The sequence below is a fragment of the Mixophyes fleayi genome, chromosome 2 (genome assembly GCF_038048845.1).
Source record: "Mixophyes fleayi isolate aMixFle1 chromosome 2, aMixFle1.hap1, whole genome shotgun sequence".
NCBI classification, from domain to species: Eukaryota; Metazoa; Chordata; class Amphibia; order Anura; family Limnodynastidae; genus Mixophyes; species Mixophyes fleayi.
The window spans coordinates 143,734,726-143,753,374 of record NC_134403.1 but is presented as its reverse complement, the minus strand read 5'-3'; the positions used below and the strand labels follow the sequence as shown (position 1 = coordinate 143,753,374).

Genomic DNA, 18,649 nt, shown 5'->3' with positions numbered 1-18,649 from the left:
AACCCCAACCCTGGCACTCCAAATTTACCCGCTTCCTCCAAAAATGCTCCCGTTCCGCCGAACGTCACTGGAGAAAATCCCGCTCCCTGGCTGACTTTCTCCACTTTAAATTCATCCTTTCATCCTACAGCTCTGCCCTCTCACTCGCTAAACAATCTTTCTTTAAATCCCTCATCTCTTCCCAGTCCTCTAACCCCCGCCGCCTCTTTGCTACCTTCAACACTCTCCTGGCCCCCTCCCCTCCCCCCCTCCCTGACTGCCTCCGATTTCGCCTCCCTTTTCTCCTCTAAAATCGAGGCCATCCGACTTGAAATCTCCTCCTCCACTCTCTTCCACCCCTCCCACTCTTCTGTCCTCCCCCCCAACCACCTTCCCCTCCACTCCTTCTGTCCCACCACCGGCGAGGAAGTCCACTCTCTCATTTCATCCTCCCCCCCCACTACCTGTCCCCTGGATCCCATCCCCTCCCACCTTCTTCGCTCCCTTTCCCCCACCACCTGCTCCCACCTCGCTCACCTCTTTAATCTCTCCCTCTCCACTGGCATCTTCCCCTCCTCCTTCAAACATGCTCTCGTATCCCCATTCTTAAGAAACCTAATCTCGACCCCACTTCTCTCTCGAACTATCGCCCCATATCTCTTCTCCCTCTTGCCTCCAAAATTCTCGAGAGGCTCGTCTGCAGCCGTCTCACATCCTACCTTTCTGAATACTCCCTCCTTGATCCTCTCCAGTCTGGTTTCCGCCCCCTCCACTCCACTGAAACTGCCCTGGCTAAAGTCACCAATGACCTCCTCTCTGCTAAAGCCAGGGGCCACTTCTCCCTTCTCATCCTCCTTGACCTCTCTGCAGCCTTTGACACCATTGACCACCCCCTCCTCCTTCACACCCTCCAGTCTTTCGGCCTCTCCGGCCCAGTCCTGTCCTGGTTCACCTCTTACCTTACTCACCGATCCTTCTCTGTTACCACCTCTGGGTCTCTCTCCCCCCCATCCACCCTTCCAGTCGGGGTCCCTCAGGGCTCTGTTCTGGGACCCTTACTCTTCTCTCTATACACCTCCTCCCTGGGTAAACTCATCAGCTCCTTCGGCTTCAGCTACCACCTTTACGCTGACGACACTCAACTATACCTCTCCTCTCCTGATCTCTCTCCCTCACTCCTCTCTAGGGTGTCTGCCTGCCTCTCTTCCATCTCCTCCTGGATGTCCTCGCGATTCCTCAAACTTAACCTTGCCAAAACTGAGCTCATAGTTTTTCCTCCCTCTCATACCCCATCCCCTTCTGACCTCTCCATCACTGTCGACAACACCTCTATCTCCCCTGTCCCCCAACTTCGCTGCCTTGGTGTCATCCTCGACTCCTCTCTCTCCTTTGGCCCCCACATCCTCTCTCTTGCTAAATCCTGCCGCTTCCAGCTGCGCAACATCGCTCGCATCTGGCCCTTCCTCTCCCAAGATGCCACCAAATGCTTTATCCACTCTCTGATCATCTCCTGCCTGGACTACTGCAACCTCCTCCTCACTGGCCTCCCCCACTCTCATCTCGATCCCCTTCGATCCGTCCTTAACGCTGCAGCTAGGCTTATTTTCCTCTCTCGCCACTCCTCTTTTGTCTCCCCCCTCTACCTAGCCCTTCACTGGCTCCCATTCCCCTTCAGAATCCTCTTTAAGCTCCTCACACTCACCTACAAGGCCCTCGCCAACTCCACTGTGCCCTACATCTCCACCCTCCTCTCTATTCATGCTCCATCCCGCCCTCTCCGTTCTGCCTCTGACCGACGCCTCTCTTCCCCCCTTATAACCTCCTCCCACGCGCGTATCCAAGACTTCACCCGCGCTGCCCCCCTCCACTGGAACAAGCTCCCTCCCTCCATCAGAACTTTCCCTAATCTGTCCAGTTTCAAACGGGCCCTAAAAACCCACCTTTTTCTTAAAGCCTTTCTGTCTCCCACTCAACTTCCTACCTTATCTTCTGCCTCTGTCCCCCTACTCTCCCTCTCTCCCCTGCGTCTCTCTGTCTGTCCACCCCTCCCCTTAGATTGTACGCTCCTCTGAGCAGGGCCATCTCTCCTCCTGTTTCCACCACTTCTAACTCTGCTCTCCAGCTACTTAGCCCTCCTCCTCGAGGGTCCCTCCTCCACCCCACGTCCACTCTCGCTCCCTCCTCCCCCCTGGGGGTCTCCCTGTCTTCCGCGCCCTCCTTCTTGGGCCCCGTCGTTTGCGGATCCTCCCTCCCCCTTCCCCGTCCTCTCTAGCTGTGCATTGAGCTTACTGAGTTGCTGTGTTTACTGTACTGTGCTGTCTCCCATTGTATTGTAATTTTGTTTGTCTCTGTACGGCGCTGCGGACGCCTTGTGGCGCCTTATAAATAAATATTAATAATAATAATAAAGCCAGTGCTGGCGTTGAAGTTACTTCAGCTTAAAATTGGTTAAACATTTGGTTCTGCTCAGAGGAGAATGTAAATAGCTTGCTATCATCCGGAAGGAGCACAGATAATAGCTCATAAAGTCTTAAAATCTTTTTTCATTTATGTACAAACATTTAATTCCCAACAATGCATTATCATACCCACGATACCAAGAAGTATTTACAGTATATGACGATTATAGCACAGTAAATAAGGATAAAAATAAAAACCTTTTGCTATCTACCATAATTTGACATTGCATTACTTTCTTTCAAACCATCTGATATAAACTTTGGTTTAAAAAACAAACAAACAAACAAAAAACAAACCCAAACACTATTTCATATTCAACTATATTAGTTGATTTCTCCTTTTCTCTTTAAAAACACAGTAGTCATTACTCAGCAGAGTCTACGTTATTTAAATTCTTGATTAGTTTCTACTTATGTTTGTTGTAGCTGTGGATCAAAACATTGCAAACTTCTATTCATTGGAAGTTGGATAAATTCAATCTGGATTGAAAGGGTGCTTTGTAGCTGGAGAGCTTCTGTGAAGAAAAAAACTTTTGCATAGAGATTAACATTTATTCACTAGGAATAGTAACTGTTATTAATTCACATTTACCAATTAGTGTGTGCTATTGCATGTAATATGCTAGTAAACCATTATCAGATAACCAGTAAACATTTTTTTTTTTTTGCAGTGAACAGCTGCTAATACGACACTTGTTTAAAAGTTTCTCTCTGTAGCTTAACTGTAACGCTATGCGTTCCATGCAATGAAAAAATGATTTCCTCAAAGGGGCAGTCCCCAATATCACAAACAGAGTATGTCAAAGTGACAAGACTTGGGCGTTCAAAGCCACTCCTTTCTTCACCTAGTACAGCCCCCTTGAGACACCTCACATTGTGTCTGTAAATCACTCAACATTTTCTCAACAAAATCTCCCATGACCAAATATTCACACATATTTCCAGATTCTGTGATTTCCAGGTTGAAAGTAAAAATATATATATATTTAAGCAAGTCTCACTCTGACGGCATTTTATCTCGTAACATTTCTTTATAGGCATAACCAGTGCTTTTTTTGTAAAAAAAAAGGTGGTGGAACTCACATCTTGTTAATATTTTAGGGAAAAATTTTTTATATATTAATGTCTAAACATACCTTTAATGTATTGTATTTCAGGCAAATGTTCATAGTAAATTCCAAAGTTTTGTCCAATTCTCGTCCGACAAATCTTCTCGACTCCTTTCCTTGCTGTTAGTATCTATGGCTGAATGTCGTCCTCTGAGTAACCACAGATCTACGTACTTTGAAGGATTGAAAAGTTTCAGAGGTGGTCCGACAAGTTTGATGAATAAAAGTGCTGATATTGTCTTAGTCTTCAACGAAGCTCTTGTTGGGGTGGCAATTATATTCATCTGCGAAAACCCGCGTTCACATTCACTTGAAGAAATGGGAATGGTATTCAGAGTCTGTATCAAATGCAACAGTTTTTCTGGATATGTCTTTTCGAGAATGTATTCACGGAATCCACGAATCATTTCTCTTTCATTTAGTTGCAGTCTGAGTGACAAGTTTCTAATTTCTACTTCTCCAAATGTCAGTTGAGTATTAACATCTTCAGGCCAATGTTTTTGATCAAGTACTCGAGACCAATACGCCAACTCAGCGTCTTTGCCATCAAGCAATCTTTTTTCAATTGACTCTTTCAATTTTGTATAAAATGTATTTGGGTCAATGGGAGGATCCTTTCTTGAATCTTTTTCGTGAAGTAAAACTCCACAAAAGCAAAGATCACGTACAGCATCAACAGCGCATTTATAATAGGGCCCAAAGTTTTGTCTTCTTTCTTCAAAAACTTGTACCAGTATTTTTATTTTATTATTTGCCTTGTATAGGTCAATGTTGCGGTCCTGTAGCTCCAAACTTAATTCTGATAATTCTTGGAGAGCGTCACACATCAATCCTAGGTCCAATAGAAATTCTATAGATGTGATTTTTCTTTTCAAGCCATCATAAGTGCATTTATCATTTTTATCTCTTGTAGGATCATGTATTGCTTCTTCAAAATGATATACAAGGGATTCAAAATTATTCCACACAGCCAAAACTGTACGCAAACTAGATGACACCCATCGAGTACTTAAAATTCTTCCAATTTTCAGCAGCTCAGCCCCTAGTAATTCTGCACATAAATGTAATTTTCTACTATTCTTTGGTGAAGCATGGTATAAGACATAAAGTTTATCAATAAATGATTTGAATCTATTTATTCCTGAAGTTTCCTTGACAGCATCACCTACTGATAATTCTAGTCTGTGATTACTACAATGCCAAACTATAATAGAAGGAAAACGTTCTGACATCAATTTTTTCACTCCACTTTTACACCCTAACATCACAGCAGCGCCGTCGCACGCCAGGGAAACCAAATATTTTTTTAAATAATCTTCTGTCATCCCGTAAGAGTGAAGACATTTAAGTAAGGAATCAAATACTCCTTCTGCTGTTACTTTTTCAAGTTCTACCAAGTCCAAAAACAAATTTATCGGAGAATTCATTCCAACACGTTTGATACAGCAGCGAACATATACTATGAGGGTAGTTTTTTTGCTTATTGTGGTTGATTCATCAATTATCAATGAAATTTTATTATTGGATTGAACAATTTCTTTAGCCACAGTTTTCCTCATTTCTTCACTTGTATGATTAACAATGTTAATACACGCATTTGTAGAATGAAGAATACGACCCATTTCAACTCCGTTCAGTTGTTGCAGATCAATTTCATTCTCAAAATTATGGAATGATTGATTTTCCTTTGCTACTTTATATGCAGTTCTAAAGATTTTTGCCGTTATTATTTTTTGCTGAGATAATGATGTTAAAAAAACATTCTCAATAGTCATTTTTTCACTTTTGTCAAGTATTTTTAATGCTGCTTTATGTGCAGCAGATTCTCTATGATCAAAAAAATTTTTTCTAAGTGAACTCAACTGTTGCTTCCTATCTTTGCCACAATAGGTTATCTCATTGTTGGACCATTCTTTGGAAAGCTTCATTCCCATTTGCGTTTCAACTCCAAGAGTTCCAACTTTTCTACAAAGCGTACAGCCAAGTTTCATTTTGGCAAAACAGAGCCATTCATTTTTCAAGCAAAAATCTTTTTTTTGATCAGAGGTCCAGCAGTCCGGCCAGTCATTTGTACTTTGGCTTTGCTTCTCAAGATCAGATTCACAAATATCAACATGTGTCGTTATTTGCGTATGTTCTGTGGTTGTGTCTGGTAATATTCGGGCCTTTTTATTAGCAGGACCCGTGTTTGAGAAGTAATTAGTAATTTTTTTCATTTTTCAATTTGGGGTCACACGTGTACACTAAAAATAAATAAAAACAATTCTAATCACCAACGTTTTTTACTAATAAAAAATTATTCACCTTTTATAAGTACTCATTAACTGTTCACACCCCCACACACGTCAGTAGTGTAAAGAAACATAACGCTCGCCGCCCGCAGTGAGCACTCGACCACACAACCAATGACAACATTAGCAGTGCCACAAGCTGAGCAGTGGCATACATACAGTATAGCTGTTACAAGTTTGTATCACTAAATAATGTGGCACATTACATAGTGCTCAGTAAGGAAATTAAGATCTTACTTTGCACCTCTCTCTGGTTTGGCTTGGGGACCTTAGACTAGATACAAACCAGCTGACTATTAGATGACGGTGAGCCAGCCAAACATCAGAAAATAATAAATAAATCTTAAGGCATATACTATTATAGCTGGCACAGTCATGTTTTGATCATATATCAGGGTATATGGCTAACAATTATATGATGGTCATATAGCATATATAGACCAAGCAGATACCAGAACAATTTGATACAAACAATTTTACACAATAAAAACCGGACAACAGAATACTGGAAGCCATTGATGTCACTTTAGCCCTTTATATATAGAACCTGTTCCACACATGAATTAAATCCAAAGTGTGCCCCACATACACACTAATAATATTTTTTATGTCCCCCGTTAGTGTTCATCCTGTGCCAGTGCCCCTAATAATTTTTATGTCCCCCGTTAGTGGTTATCCTGTGCCAGTGCCCCTAATAATTTTTATGTCCCCCTTCAGTGTTCATCCTGTGCCAGTGCCCCTACTAAATTTTTGGTCCCCCTTGAGTTTTTATGCTGTGCCCCACTAATTTTTATACCCCCCCCCCTTCCCCCCACCCTCATGCTGGCCTTTTTAATTATTTCTTTCACCATTTATTTTATTGTCCACTTTCTTTTAAACGGCGCCCCATTTTTCCTTTAACTTACCTCTATTGCATCCTTTCTCCTCTTCACTTCTTTTCACTTTTCTTTTCTGGCGTGGCGCTCCTCTTCTTAGGTTAAATATGCTCCTCAGCTCACACCTCCGTGAATAAAAGGCGGGCGCGACGTGCATGATGACGTCGCGCCCGACAGTCATAGCAAATAGAGAAGGGAGGAGGGCGCAGCCGCGCCGGAGAGATGGAATTTTTTTTTTTCTTTTTTTTTTATTGTTAAAGGCCGGCTGAGAAGCCGCCGCTAATAAATAAAAAAAAAGGTCCCGGAACGCCGTTCCCAGCGTTCTATGGGAAAAAAAGCACTGGGCATAACAAACCCTCCTGATTTCTGAGAACATTCATCAGCGCCATTTTAACAAAGATAAAAACAGCTTTTAATATCTACATGTAAGCTCACTCCCACAATTCTCAACTTCATTAAAGAGAAAGCTATTTTTTCTCAACTTCAAAAACAAAATTTCTTTGTTTAAATACAGAAACGGCTTGTTGGATCCCAGCCAACTTTGTTCTGACACTAGTAATAATAGTGATAATGTGCATTATTTACAATCTTGTCCGTGCTATCGGACCAAACATTTTAAAACTTCTTTTGTATCTCTTTAAAAGCTTATCATTAAGCAATGAATGTACAACTTTTTCAACCTTGAAACATGTCTCTTGTAAAAAAACAGACAAGACAGACAAACATTGTGATTTAAACTAAATCACACCTCTCCCTTACAGAGCACTAAGACAGAGAACAAACAGTGTGAATTATCACGGATCTCCCTCACACACAGTAAGACGGAGACAAAACTCACATACAGAGAAAGAAAACTTAACTGACATCAACCAGCCTACTGCTGTGGAACTACTAGTCCCAGCATTACACTAAATACAAGTTAGCTTCAACATGTTATCATCACTCAGCACTCGACATATTTAAGCATACTCAACCTTTTTATCAATTTTACATATATTGTCAAATAACAGAATACAAAATCTTTCCTCAAAATATCTTTCACACTGTACGGATAGGGGAGAAAATACACAGTGCACTCGGCAAGTGTTATATTTCACTTATTTCACAATAGAAGGGATTGTCCATTGTCCTGTATATCTTCTTAAGGATAAGCTTTAGTAACGAGTATGTGGATTCCAAGTAAATGGTCCTTGGATTACACGGATCACAACTGGCAGTAGTACTAATAGTTCCACAAATATCAATTCCTTCTTTGTCTATTCCCACCTTGTTGTAAAACGGTCATAAACCTTCGCCATTGTTCTGGATCTAAAGTACAGTCAGGGGTAAATCCTGCCCTTTTTTTTTTATATTTTTGGGAGACCCACCTGTGATTTCTTCCCTACCCTACAGCCTAATATGTATTTGGGAGTAAGTCCCTTTTTCTTGCTAACCTGTGCCGCCATCTGAAGATAGCGAGTCTTCAGATACTTTTGGGTTGCTAAATACTGCAGCACCTTTTTAGCCCGTAATACTGTAGTTACCGGAAGGGAAGTAAACCTCTATTCAATAAGGGTTATGGCTTTGTTTAAACAATCCCAACAGCTGTTATCCCCGCTGCACAGTACTTACAGATAAAACAAATGAACATCACTGCTAGGACAACAACACCAATAATTATGAAAACCTCTGCATTTGGGATCATTGTCTTATTCTATGAGGACCAATTATCGAAACCTTGATATCATCTCCTGTATATCCCGAACAATACCAAATCACACAGGAGGCACAACAATTACAGCCCCAATTTTCCCTCAACAGTTCACACACTTTCACATTCATAAACAATTAGACTGAAACAAATAAAACATTACATTAAACATATACTTTCCCTAATGAGATATCAAGAGCTGACTTATCAATTAGGTTCATAGGAGTGCGACAAATCAATTAGACAGAAATATCCATGGGAACAATAAGTGCTGAGTACGAAGTAAACAAAGTGTAAAACACACTCAATGTTTACTTACCGTACGGATTTGTGTAGTAAGCAGTTACGGTCCGTTCCAGAGGGTCTTATTTTTCTGGCAATCGATGTGCACTCCCGGGTTTCCGGCACCAAGAAATGTTGGGGTGCTTTACCTATGTTAACAGAATAACCACCTGTAATTTAATAAGTCAGTCAGCAGTATATCAAATATCTATAGTAACGATCGATCGGAGCACAGGATAAGAGACCACACAAGTGTCTGGTTTCCAAACTGAAACTGCTTTACTCCAGAAATAAATCATATAATTATACATAACAGTTTTTAGGGGTATTGTAATGTGACAACCAATTAGAAGAATTAGAGGCATAGATTCGTAACAACCAATTAGAAATCAGTAAATTATGAATACAATAAGCTAATGATACATTATGCATATTCTGCCATTTGTAAGTTTTAAACAAGTCTTTCTTATATTTTTATCTTCTCACCAGTCTAAATGTTACTTTTCATAAAACATTCAGCTGTGCGTCCTTGGCTTGTCCATATTCTCTGAGAACATCTTTTGCAACATTTTTAAAACTTCAATCTTTGTCTTTTCTCATTCTGACTACAATACCTACTAATTTCTTTTAAAGCTATAACATAATGATTACTTATATGGATATATAATTTTTATTTTGCAAACCCTCACACACACACTCTCCCACAATAGCCATGTGTATTAATGCACCTGTAACTATAAGTAGAAGCACATCAATGATATCCATAATGCATATGCATTTTTTGGTGCAGATGCGTAGTTTGGAAGTGTTTATTTTATGCAAATAAAACAAACATGTTTAACTCTAAATGAACTCCTGAATGTATATTTTATATGAAGGAAGCCCTAAGCATATGTAACTGAGCTAGCCACATGGAGGTCACACCCTGCTTGATCATACCTCCCAACATTCCAGATTTAGATGGGATAGTGCTGATTGTCGCACGTGCCAGAAGATTTTAAGCTATGACCCCTTCACTGCTCTGCAAGGTGCATTGAAGGTGTGCTTATAGTAGGGTGTACATCAGGAAGCGCTGGCCACTCCCCCTATGACATGTGACTAGGCCCCCATGCCGAATTGGCGCCCACATGTTGTCCCAATAACCCAAATTAAAAACTTGGAATGTATGGCTTGATATAATACTATATATATCGGCATTTATCCCTCTTTTATATATAATATGTTTTGCATATTTTATCATCATCTCATTAAAGTGCTTAGCTATACAAATCCTATTATTGTTAACCACAGTTCTTGACACATGTGGTGAAACCAAAGTGTCATTCATCTTTATATTAACATATTGTTATGTTAAAATTTAAGATTTTAGCATACTTTTGTATTGTGAATGTCTTACAATGAAGCTGTAAACTGAAGATGTCAAAGTTTTCTATGCAATTCAATTGTCTATATTATAGTAAAACACAAGTATTGTGATTTGTTGAATACTTATCTGTGTAGAAAAGCAATGACTCCTACTGTTTGCAATTCACTCAGTAGTGACAAGAGGTGTGTTCTGTCTCTTATATGCAATTAAATAATCACTCTGCTTATGACTCAGTCCTCCCATTGTCAGAGTATCAGGTTATTGTCTCTTAACAAATTTAGAATGCAACACTCATGGCTTTTAACTATGTAAGTTCATTAATATTTCACATTTAGGTTTTTAGCTTACAACTGCATTAAAATATACCAGTACTAAAATACAGGCTTGAGCAGGCTATTAAATATGCTAAAGTTCTGCAGACCAGTGTCACGAAGACAGTGAAGCATGATGAGTGGATATTTCCTGTGTCTAGAAAGTATTATATCAGAGAAGGATTACAACTATTGCAGTGAACATGTTAGCGATGGCAGTGAAGAGCAGAAAATTGAACTCCAATGGTACAGTGTTCCGTAAACTTATTAATATAATTGGGTTTTATTGACAATTACCGTATTTATCGGCGTATAACACGCACAGGCGTATAACACGCATCTTCATTTTAAGAGGGAAATTTCAGGAAGATTTATTTTGCCATTCTGGTCTCCTTTAAATCTGTGCACACTGCTGCACAACATCTATGCTATATCTATAACACTAGCACTTTGTTAAATATATATATATTATAGAAATAATTTTAGAATATTTTCAGCACATACAGTAATATTTATTACTTGCACATATTGGATCCAGCATGCTGGCACTATTGTATCACCAGTTTTTCACATATGGGAATTAGCATGTTAGCACTTTATATAATTATTTTAAAATGACTATATACCGTATTTTATCTGTTTAATTGTTAGTTCGTTGTTGCGCCGTACACAAAACCCCACTTTACTTCACTACTTTACTTGTACCTGACGGGTACAAGTTCTCCTACCTCAGACAGCGAACTCTCGCAGTGCAGAGCGTTGCCGTGGTTACGCTCCGATGGCCGCGAGAATTAGTATGTACGGAATATTACCGGTATATCGGCGGTGTATATGGTAAAAACATGGCTTCTTAACATTATATGGGCGTATAACACGCATACATCATTTGCCCCCTATTTTCAGGGGGAAAAAAGTGCGTGTTATACGCCGATAAATACGGTAAATATATTGAATGTATGGTCAACCATTAGAAATTCACAGACAATGTTTTGTTTTGTCTTTAAATATTAAAACTGTTACAATGTTAGTCTTAATCTTATTATTAAATAACATCTTTCCCTGTGTGAATAAGCACTTTTGTTACTGAACCATATCCCCAGTGCCCCCTAACTAATGGTTCCAGTAGTCCTGCCAAGTCACATGGTCCTATCTTGTGACACTTGATTTGAGAAAATATCACACAATGACTGGACTTCATCACACAGTGAACTCTTGTTAAGCTTGGCTGAATGATTGACAGAGCCGAGTCTTCTACACTTCTGTTATCTGACTCCATGCATGCCCATGTGTCACCTGCCTGGCTTTTAAATGATCAGAAGCAGTATTGCTTGGAAGAGATGGGATGGACAGACACAGGAGGAAGATAGGCACAGAAAGAAAACCGACTAGAGCAACAGTGCTGAGGCCACTGCTCCCATTGGAGGTGTACACTGGGCTAAGGTGGAGGAGGGGAGGAGACTATAAGATATATAATTCTCATATATTCTCATATGCCTCCACCTACTACACTCAGTGGCTTATGAGGCTCATATTTTTGTGTTGGCATCAGAGGTTACATGGGGCATATTGGTTATCTAGTGGCATGCAATATTATGTGACTCTATACTGTTAGTGACATTTAAGGTTATATACAGGTATATTAGTTATGTTTATGCTATGGCAACCAGAAGGGCCGGACTGGGACTAAAAATCAGCCCTGGCATTTAAAGCACACAGGCCCACCTCTGTTGATTAGCAGGAAAAAAAAATGTGTGCCACAGTGCAGTGGTGGTGCCACCAAAGGCGTAGCTACATTATGTTGGGGGCGTGGTCAAAATGGTGCGTTGATACATACATTATAATAAAACATTACATTTATCAGACCCTCCCCATCCACATTACGCCACCCCCCCAGATACATTATGACACCCCCAGCCCACTGTACTTATCTATGCTTCTGATGCTGCTGACATTCCTGTAGAGTGAGCAGGGAAGCTCTTAGTCTCATGAGATTAATACATCTCGTGAGACTTAGAGCTCCTCGGCTTGCTCTGCAGGCTGTGCCCTGTCCGGGACGGAGCACAAATCCTCCTGCTGACCAACTGGATTAAGGCTCGGGGGGCTTGGGCACTTAAGTCAGGGGGGCTCCTATGATGTAATTTGGCTATTAGACAAATTTTTGACAAATACAAAGGCAATACTGTGTGCACTACTGTTAGGTGCACGCAGTTCTGCCTTAACAAGCAGTACAGTGTGAAGCAGGACATATCTCCCAACTGTCCTTGTAGTCAGACCAAATCCTGACTAAGTGGGACAGTCACCCACCAAATTCAGAACAGTTGGCAGACTGTCCTGGTCTCTCCTACCTGTCTTGTCATTGTCACCACTTGTGGCTGCTGGTGTCTTTAGATCAGTTGCTGCTTGTCTGGATCCTGGAATGTTGGATGCCCTATTTGGAGAAAAAAATGAGCAGTTGAAATTTAGCCCTGGTGTTAAATCAATATAGCATCCATGTTTTAAAATTAGGCCTCACTGCAGCCACAACATTAAAATAATAGTATTCACATTTGATAAATACATCTATTTCCCTCTAACTAGCCCTGACATTAAATAGTATTCCCATTTAATAAATAAAACTATTTCCCTCTCTCCAAAGCACCCCAGCATTAAATTAAAAATGCAATCGCCCCATCTGAAATTGATAGGCCCCACTATTAAATTGCCCCCACCATCACCCCACAAGTTGAATAGCACCCAATAATTAGCCCCCACCTGCAATTCCCTATTAGTTTAACAGCCTACCTCCCATATTATATTAAGAGCTACCCATACACACATTATTGTCATACACCGGCCCTCACACACACACACATTATGGTCATACGCCGGCCCACACACACATACTATAGTTATATTGTTACACACATACACACTATAATCATACCCTGTCACACACACACACATACTATAGTTATACTGTTACACACATACACACTATAATCATAAAGGTCATTCTTTGGATATTTTTTTTGGGGGTTATTTTTTTGGTTATTTGTATTCATTGTCATTCAGAGCTTGATTTATATATTTTTTAACTTTGTCGATCCCATTTTTATTGGCGCCTGTCAGTAAATTCTGTGTTATTTTTTGTTACACTATAATCATACCCTGTCACACAAATAGCCCACCTGTCACACAAATAGCTCCACTGTCACACAAATAGCTCCCCTGTCACACAAATAGCTCCCCTGTCACACATATAGATCCCCTGTCACACATATAGATCCCCTGTCACTCATATAGATCCCCTGTCACACAAATAGCTCCCCTGTCACACATATAAATCCCCTGTCACACATATAGATCCCCTGTCACACAAATAGCTCCACTGTCACACAAATAGCTCCCCTGTCACACAAATAGCTCCCCTGTCACACATATAGATCCCCTGTCACACATATAGATCCCCTGTCACACAAACTAACCCCCCCCCCTCTTACCTTGTGCCCTCCGCGGCGCGCTGTGTAGTCTCTCCTAACACATGGTGCTCGTCCCATGTGACATCTCCAGAGCCATTCATAGAAGAGAGGGGAGGAGGGGAGGTGCGCCACACCAGAAAGTAAGTCTAGTGCCGACCCCACCGCTCAGCACACAGACTGTCATGCCGAATTCTGGCATGACAGTCTGTGTGCTGAGCGATGGGGCTGGCCAGCTAGTAACCGGGCCATCGGCCCTTCTGGCATTTGCCAGAAGTGCCAGATGGCCAGTCCGGCCCTGGCAACCAGTGTGGCATAAACTTATAGAACTTTAGTAGAAGAGGTCTTCACCTTTAGCAGCCGCCTTTCCTGTAGAGACTGGTTATGCTCACAGATACTCGGATGCCCCCAGGACTTATGCTCAGTGTAGTACAAGTTTATGCTCACACGGTGGTGCACATGTACAGGAGGTAATACACGGAGTGGATACGGGCCTGAGATCTGCGGACTGGACAGACCACCGGTAGAGATGTCAGATACCAGCAGGGTCAGGGTCTCAAGCAATGGTTCGGAGTCCAGGTACAGGCAAAAGGTCAGGGTCACAGGCAATGGTTCAGAGTCCGGGTACAGGCAGAAGATCAGGGTCACAGGCAATGGTTCAGAATCCAGGAACAGGCAGAGGTCATACACAAAGAAAGCAGTCTGAGGTTTAACACCAACACAGCACAGAAGCAGGCAGCAATACTGAGAACAGAACACTATAACCAGCAGGGAGGCTAAGCGCTCACTGCCTTAAATACTTTGATGGACAAATCAGAAAGGAGGAGGACAGGGCTGACAATCAGCCTCAGGAGGCTGCTAATTAATTACTAGCTTAGAACTAGCATAGGTAATATCATAAACCAGGAACATGTATAAATATATAAATGAACAAATTAAAATCATACAAGAGCTCCCCCTGGAGTTGGAGGATGTCCCTACACCATCCTACTCTATGCCACAAAGATAACCCCAAAGAATAATAACAGTGCACAGTAACTAATGCACGTGCCCAGGATTCGGCGTACCGCTGCAGCTCGTGACAGTTTAGGCATATTCCCTGATGATCCGAGACACATGGAGGACAAGGAGTGCTGGAGAAGTGTGTGGTGGGGACAGAGAGCTAGGGGAGAGAATGTATGTATCTATATGAATTATGAAAATTGCCATAAAACTACCATTGTAGATGACAAAATATCCATGTAGCTTTAAGTTAATTTGATTGTTTTTCAAACTGTAATGCCACACCTTTTTTAAAGGTATATATGTATGTATTATTTGTTCATGTGACGTTTTTTAATGCTAGTATTTAGACGTTGTTGGAACTCATGTAATGTTATTTTAGCTATGATGCTCTTTTCTGTATTTATGTATGTTAATCTTATGCACTATAATTTTCTGTGCTCCACAAAGTGCTTTACATTTTCACACCTTCAAAATGTTGGGAGGCCTCAAATGTTACCATTGGGCCACAATGGACTGACACCGAGTGCTAAATTCAAATGTCTCAGAATAAAAAAAGCTGTAACAAAAGAAAATCAGAATGGTGAAAAATAGTACTATAGTTAAATAAGAGTTTCTGTAACATTTTAGATTTAAGCATTGTACTGGGGAGTGTACTGAACAGAGGGGAATTACAGTTATAAGGATTAACCAATAACATACCTGGGGGGGAAGGAAGCATAAGCGACTGCTGTGTAAATATTGTATATCAAATAAATCCATTGATAATCTGAGCTTCTCTGTAGGGTGTGGTGTAAAATGTGAAGCCAGAAGTACTGCCATGTATTTATTTGGTGGTTTTGCCCACCTCTGTGTTGTAAGATAACATTTCCACCTTTAGGGGAAATTGAGCAGCTTCAAAGGGACCTTGGGGTCAGCTATGCCCTGCTATAAAAGTGTTTTTTCACACCTAAAGAGATGTTGGACAGACGTTCCTAGCAGGAGTCTCACACAAAGAGACATGAGCTGTGTGAACATGGCTGACTATATTTTATATAGGCAAATATAATTCCAAAACACACTTACAATGAATATAATTAGTGATCAGCTTCACATTCATAAATAGCTTATGAGTCACCCTACCTTTGCAGTCTGGCTGGGCCAAGATGCAAAATGTATACTTAACCTCATGTGTCAATCTCCCATTGTCCCATAGATTGTAAGCTTGCGAGCAGGGCCTTCTCACCTCTTTGTCTGTTTTACCCAGTTTGTTTATTAGTTTATTACGTTTGTCCCCAATTGTAAAGCGCTACGGAATATGTTGGCGCTATATAAATAAATGATGATGATGATGATGATGATGATAGTGTGATGAAGGGCAGCCTATATGTCGAATGAAGCAGTTTGTCAGACAGAGAAGTGGAGGAAATGGGCATCAGCTCATCTAATACACGTGACATATCAGTGTTTGTTATCTGGAGATTTGTACATTTGTATTGGATTTATTAATAATAAAATTGGGTCTGTGTGACACTCCCCAGGAAAGTGATGTTGCATTTTAGTAATTAAAACAGGTGAAGAGGCAAATTGTGGTTGTAACGCGTGTCACAAGACCCCTGTGGGGACCGCATCCCAGTAGGAGGGTGAAGGTAGAAAAAGTGTGTTGAAAAAGATGAAAACATTTACAAGAAATTGTCAGACTTTTGGGAAATCAATCAGCATTGATGAGCTGTCCATTTTTCAAGCCAATTTCCCACTTGTATGTAATTGCACTCTGAATTTTATCCCTTTAGTGTGTGCTTGCATGTACATTTGTGCCACAGAGCCTTGAGGGGTTAAGTGTTAACCCTTTGATTGCTGGTGTGTGCCTTGCTAATCTGTGTGTAACAAGGAGTGCTCATTGTATGCCAGTGTGTGACAATGTATGGAGGTCCTATTGCCCTTATTCAATAAGTGGTGGCAAAAACTAAGTGGGTGTGGTTGTGTGAGCGCTGTTTGGGGCGACTTGGCAAATCTGTAACCTGTGTGATAGCTGAGTGGAAGATTTAGTGCTGAAATCGTGTATAACCCCATCCAGTAAACACTTTCAAGTTACGATTGCGCAGAGTGCAGTTTGTGACTGGTAAAGGTAGTTAGGAGAGGTTTCCTAATAAAATATTGTGATATATTGTTTGAATATATGAAAAGATATTAAACCAGGCAGCTGATAGAGGCGCCTATTCCTGACAGAAAGTATTACATTTTTCTCATGTTTCTGTACACATTTCCTTTAAATAATTTATATAACAAATAACATAGGTTAAAAAAAGCCAGAAATGTCTAATTATTGTGGTATACATTTATTTATATGGAATTATATAGAGCTGCACACTGTGGGCCTGATTCATCATTGGACGTAAGCCCCATTGTGTGCCATATCTTGCATGAAATTGCTCTCTACATGCTCAGAAACAGACCTTACACCAGTGAATGCAGTTGCATGAAATTCATGTCCAAGTGCAAATCTGACTGCCTCCGACTCGAAGAGCGTAACAGGGGGGGGGCAGATGCACGTACGCAATCCTGAGGTTGAGGGCACACACATTTGTCTGATTCAAGCTTTGGACATCTCTTAGCTCTGTGTTTTTTAGCCATTTCACTTGCATCAGCTACAGGGCAGGTATAAGTGATGACTGACATGTATGCCAAAACATGTAAGACAAACTATATGCATTTTATGTACAGTACACATTAAGATCATCCTCCTGATTTATATATTTCATGTAAAAAAATATATACATTTTTGTATGTATTTTTATTTATGATTTTACTATTTAATGTTGTTAGTTTTTTTTGGCATATTTTTCGACTTTATATTACACATGTGCAGTTGTGCATCCTGTTGTCTGTATAGCCAAAGCATACTTATGCGTGAATAGGAGCGTTCATTTCTCTGTATGAAAATAGAAGAAACAATTCAAAAGTGCAATTGTATAAGAACATTAGAACTGAAAAAACAAAGTCTGGGGGGGGGTCAAGGCTCAACAGGTAATAAGAAATTAGATAATTATAAATTAAGTAAAAAAGAAATTTTAAGAGCATGGAAGTTGAGAGTAGTTCCAACCATATTCACATCCAAGCAGATGTTAAGATGCACTTTGATTTGAATCTGGGTGTAAGTATGCTCTGTCTAAATGACATTATCCTTACGTAGACAGGCAGAACAGACTGCAGTATAAGTACACACGTCTGTGCAATATAAGGTTATATCAGATCTATTACAAAAAATGTTCTATTCTAAAATAAATTAACAACTATTAACAGTATAGTTATATTTATTAAAGGAAATGTGGATTTTCAAAGAAATGTATTATGGGGGGAATTCAATTCCCCCGAAGTACCGCCACATTATAGATATTACCGTTATTACGGTAATATTAACCCGGCTTTCTGGTAATTTACGGCAATGTGAGGTTAAGTGTTTAAACACTTAACCTTAGAGGTCCCCACATTGCCGCTTTAAATTTTTAGTCACAGACGTCGCAATGAGGTCAGGCTGCATTGCCGGTCTCCAATCAGAATGCCTTGCTGTCATTATGCTGCTCTCTTCAGTGATGTCCAGCGTCGTCTTGAAGGTGTGATTATTTTCAAGTCGCTTTTTAATTGTTTTGGGGTTTTTTTGGAGGCATTGACGATGTCGGAATGGTGTTAATCGGAAAAACGATTACCACCGGCAGGGAGGTAAGCGGTGGAGTCTTTCTGGCACCTGCTAACTTGGGAACACTTTTTTAAATGTGCACAATACTTGCCCTTAAGGTTATTTAAATATCTCCTTCTGTATCACAAAATCGGCCTATGTCACATTTATCAAG

General features: G+C 40.5%; 1 protein-coding gene across 1 annotated transcript; it reads right to left on the bottom strand.

Moving 5' to 3' along the window:
- Positions 1-3,603: 3,603 nt before the first annotated feature.
- Positions 3,604-5,763, bottom strand: LOC142139854 (E3 SUMO-protein ligase KIAA1586-like). Its single transcript, XM_075197716.1, has one exon. The coding sequence runs from the start codon at positions 5,761-5,763 to the stop codon at positions 3,604-3,606; it is 2,160 nt and encodes a 719-aa protein (XP_075053817.1).
- Positions 5,764-18,649: the final 12,886 nt, after the last annotated feature.

Bases quoted from the DNA above. Each gene is read 5' to 3' on its own strand.
- LOC142139854 (XM_075197716.1), bottom strand. From the start codon at position 5,763: ATGAAAAAAATTACTAATTACTTCTCAAACACGGGTCCTGCTAATAAA.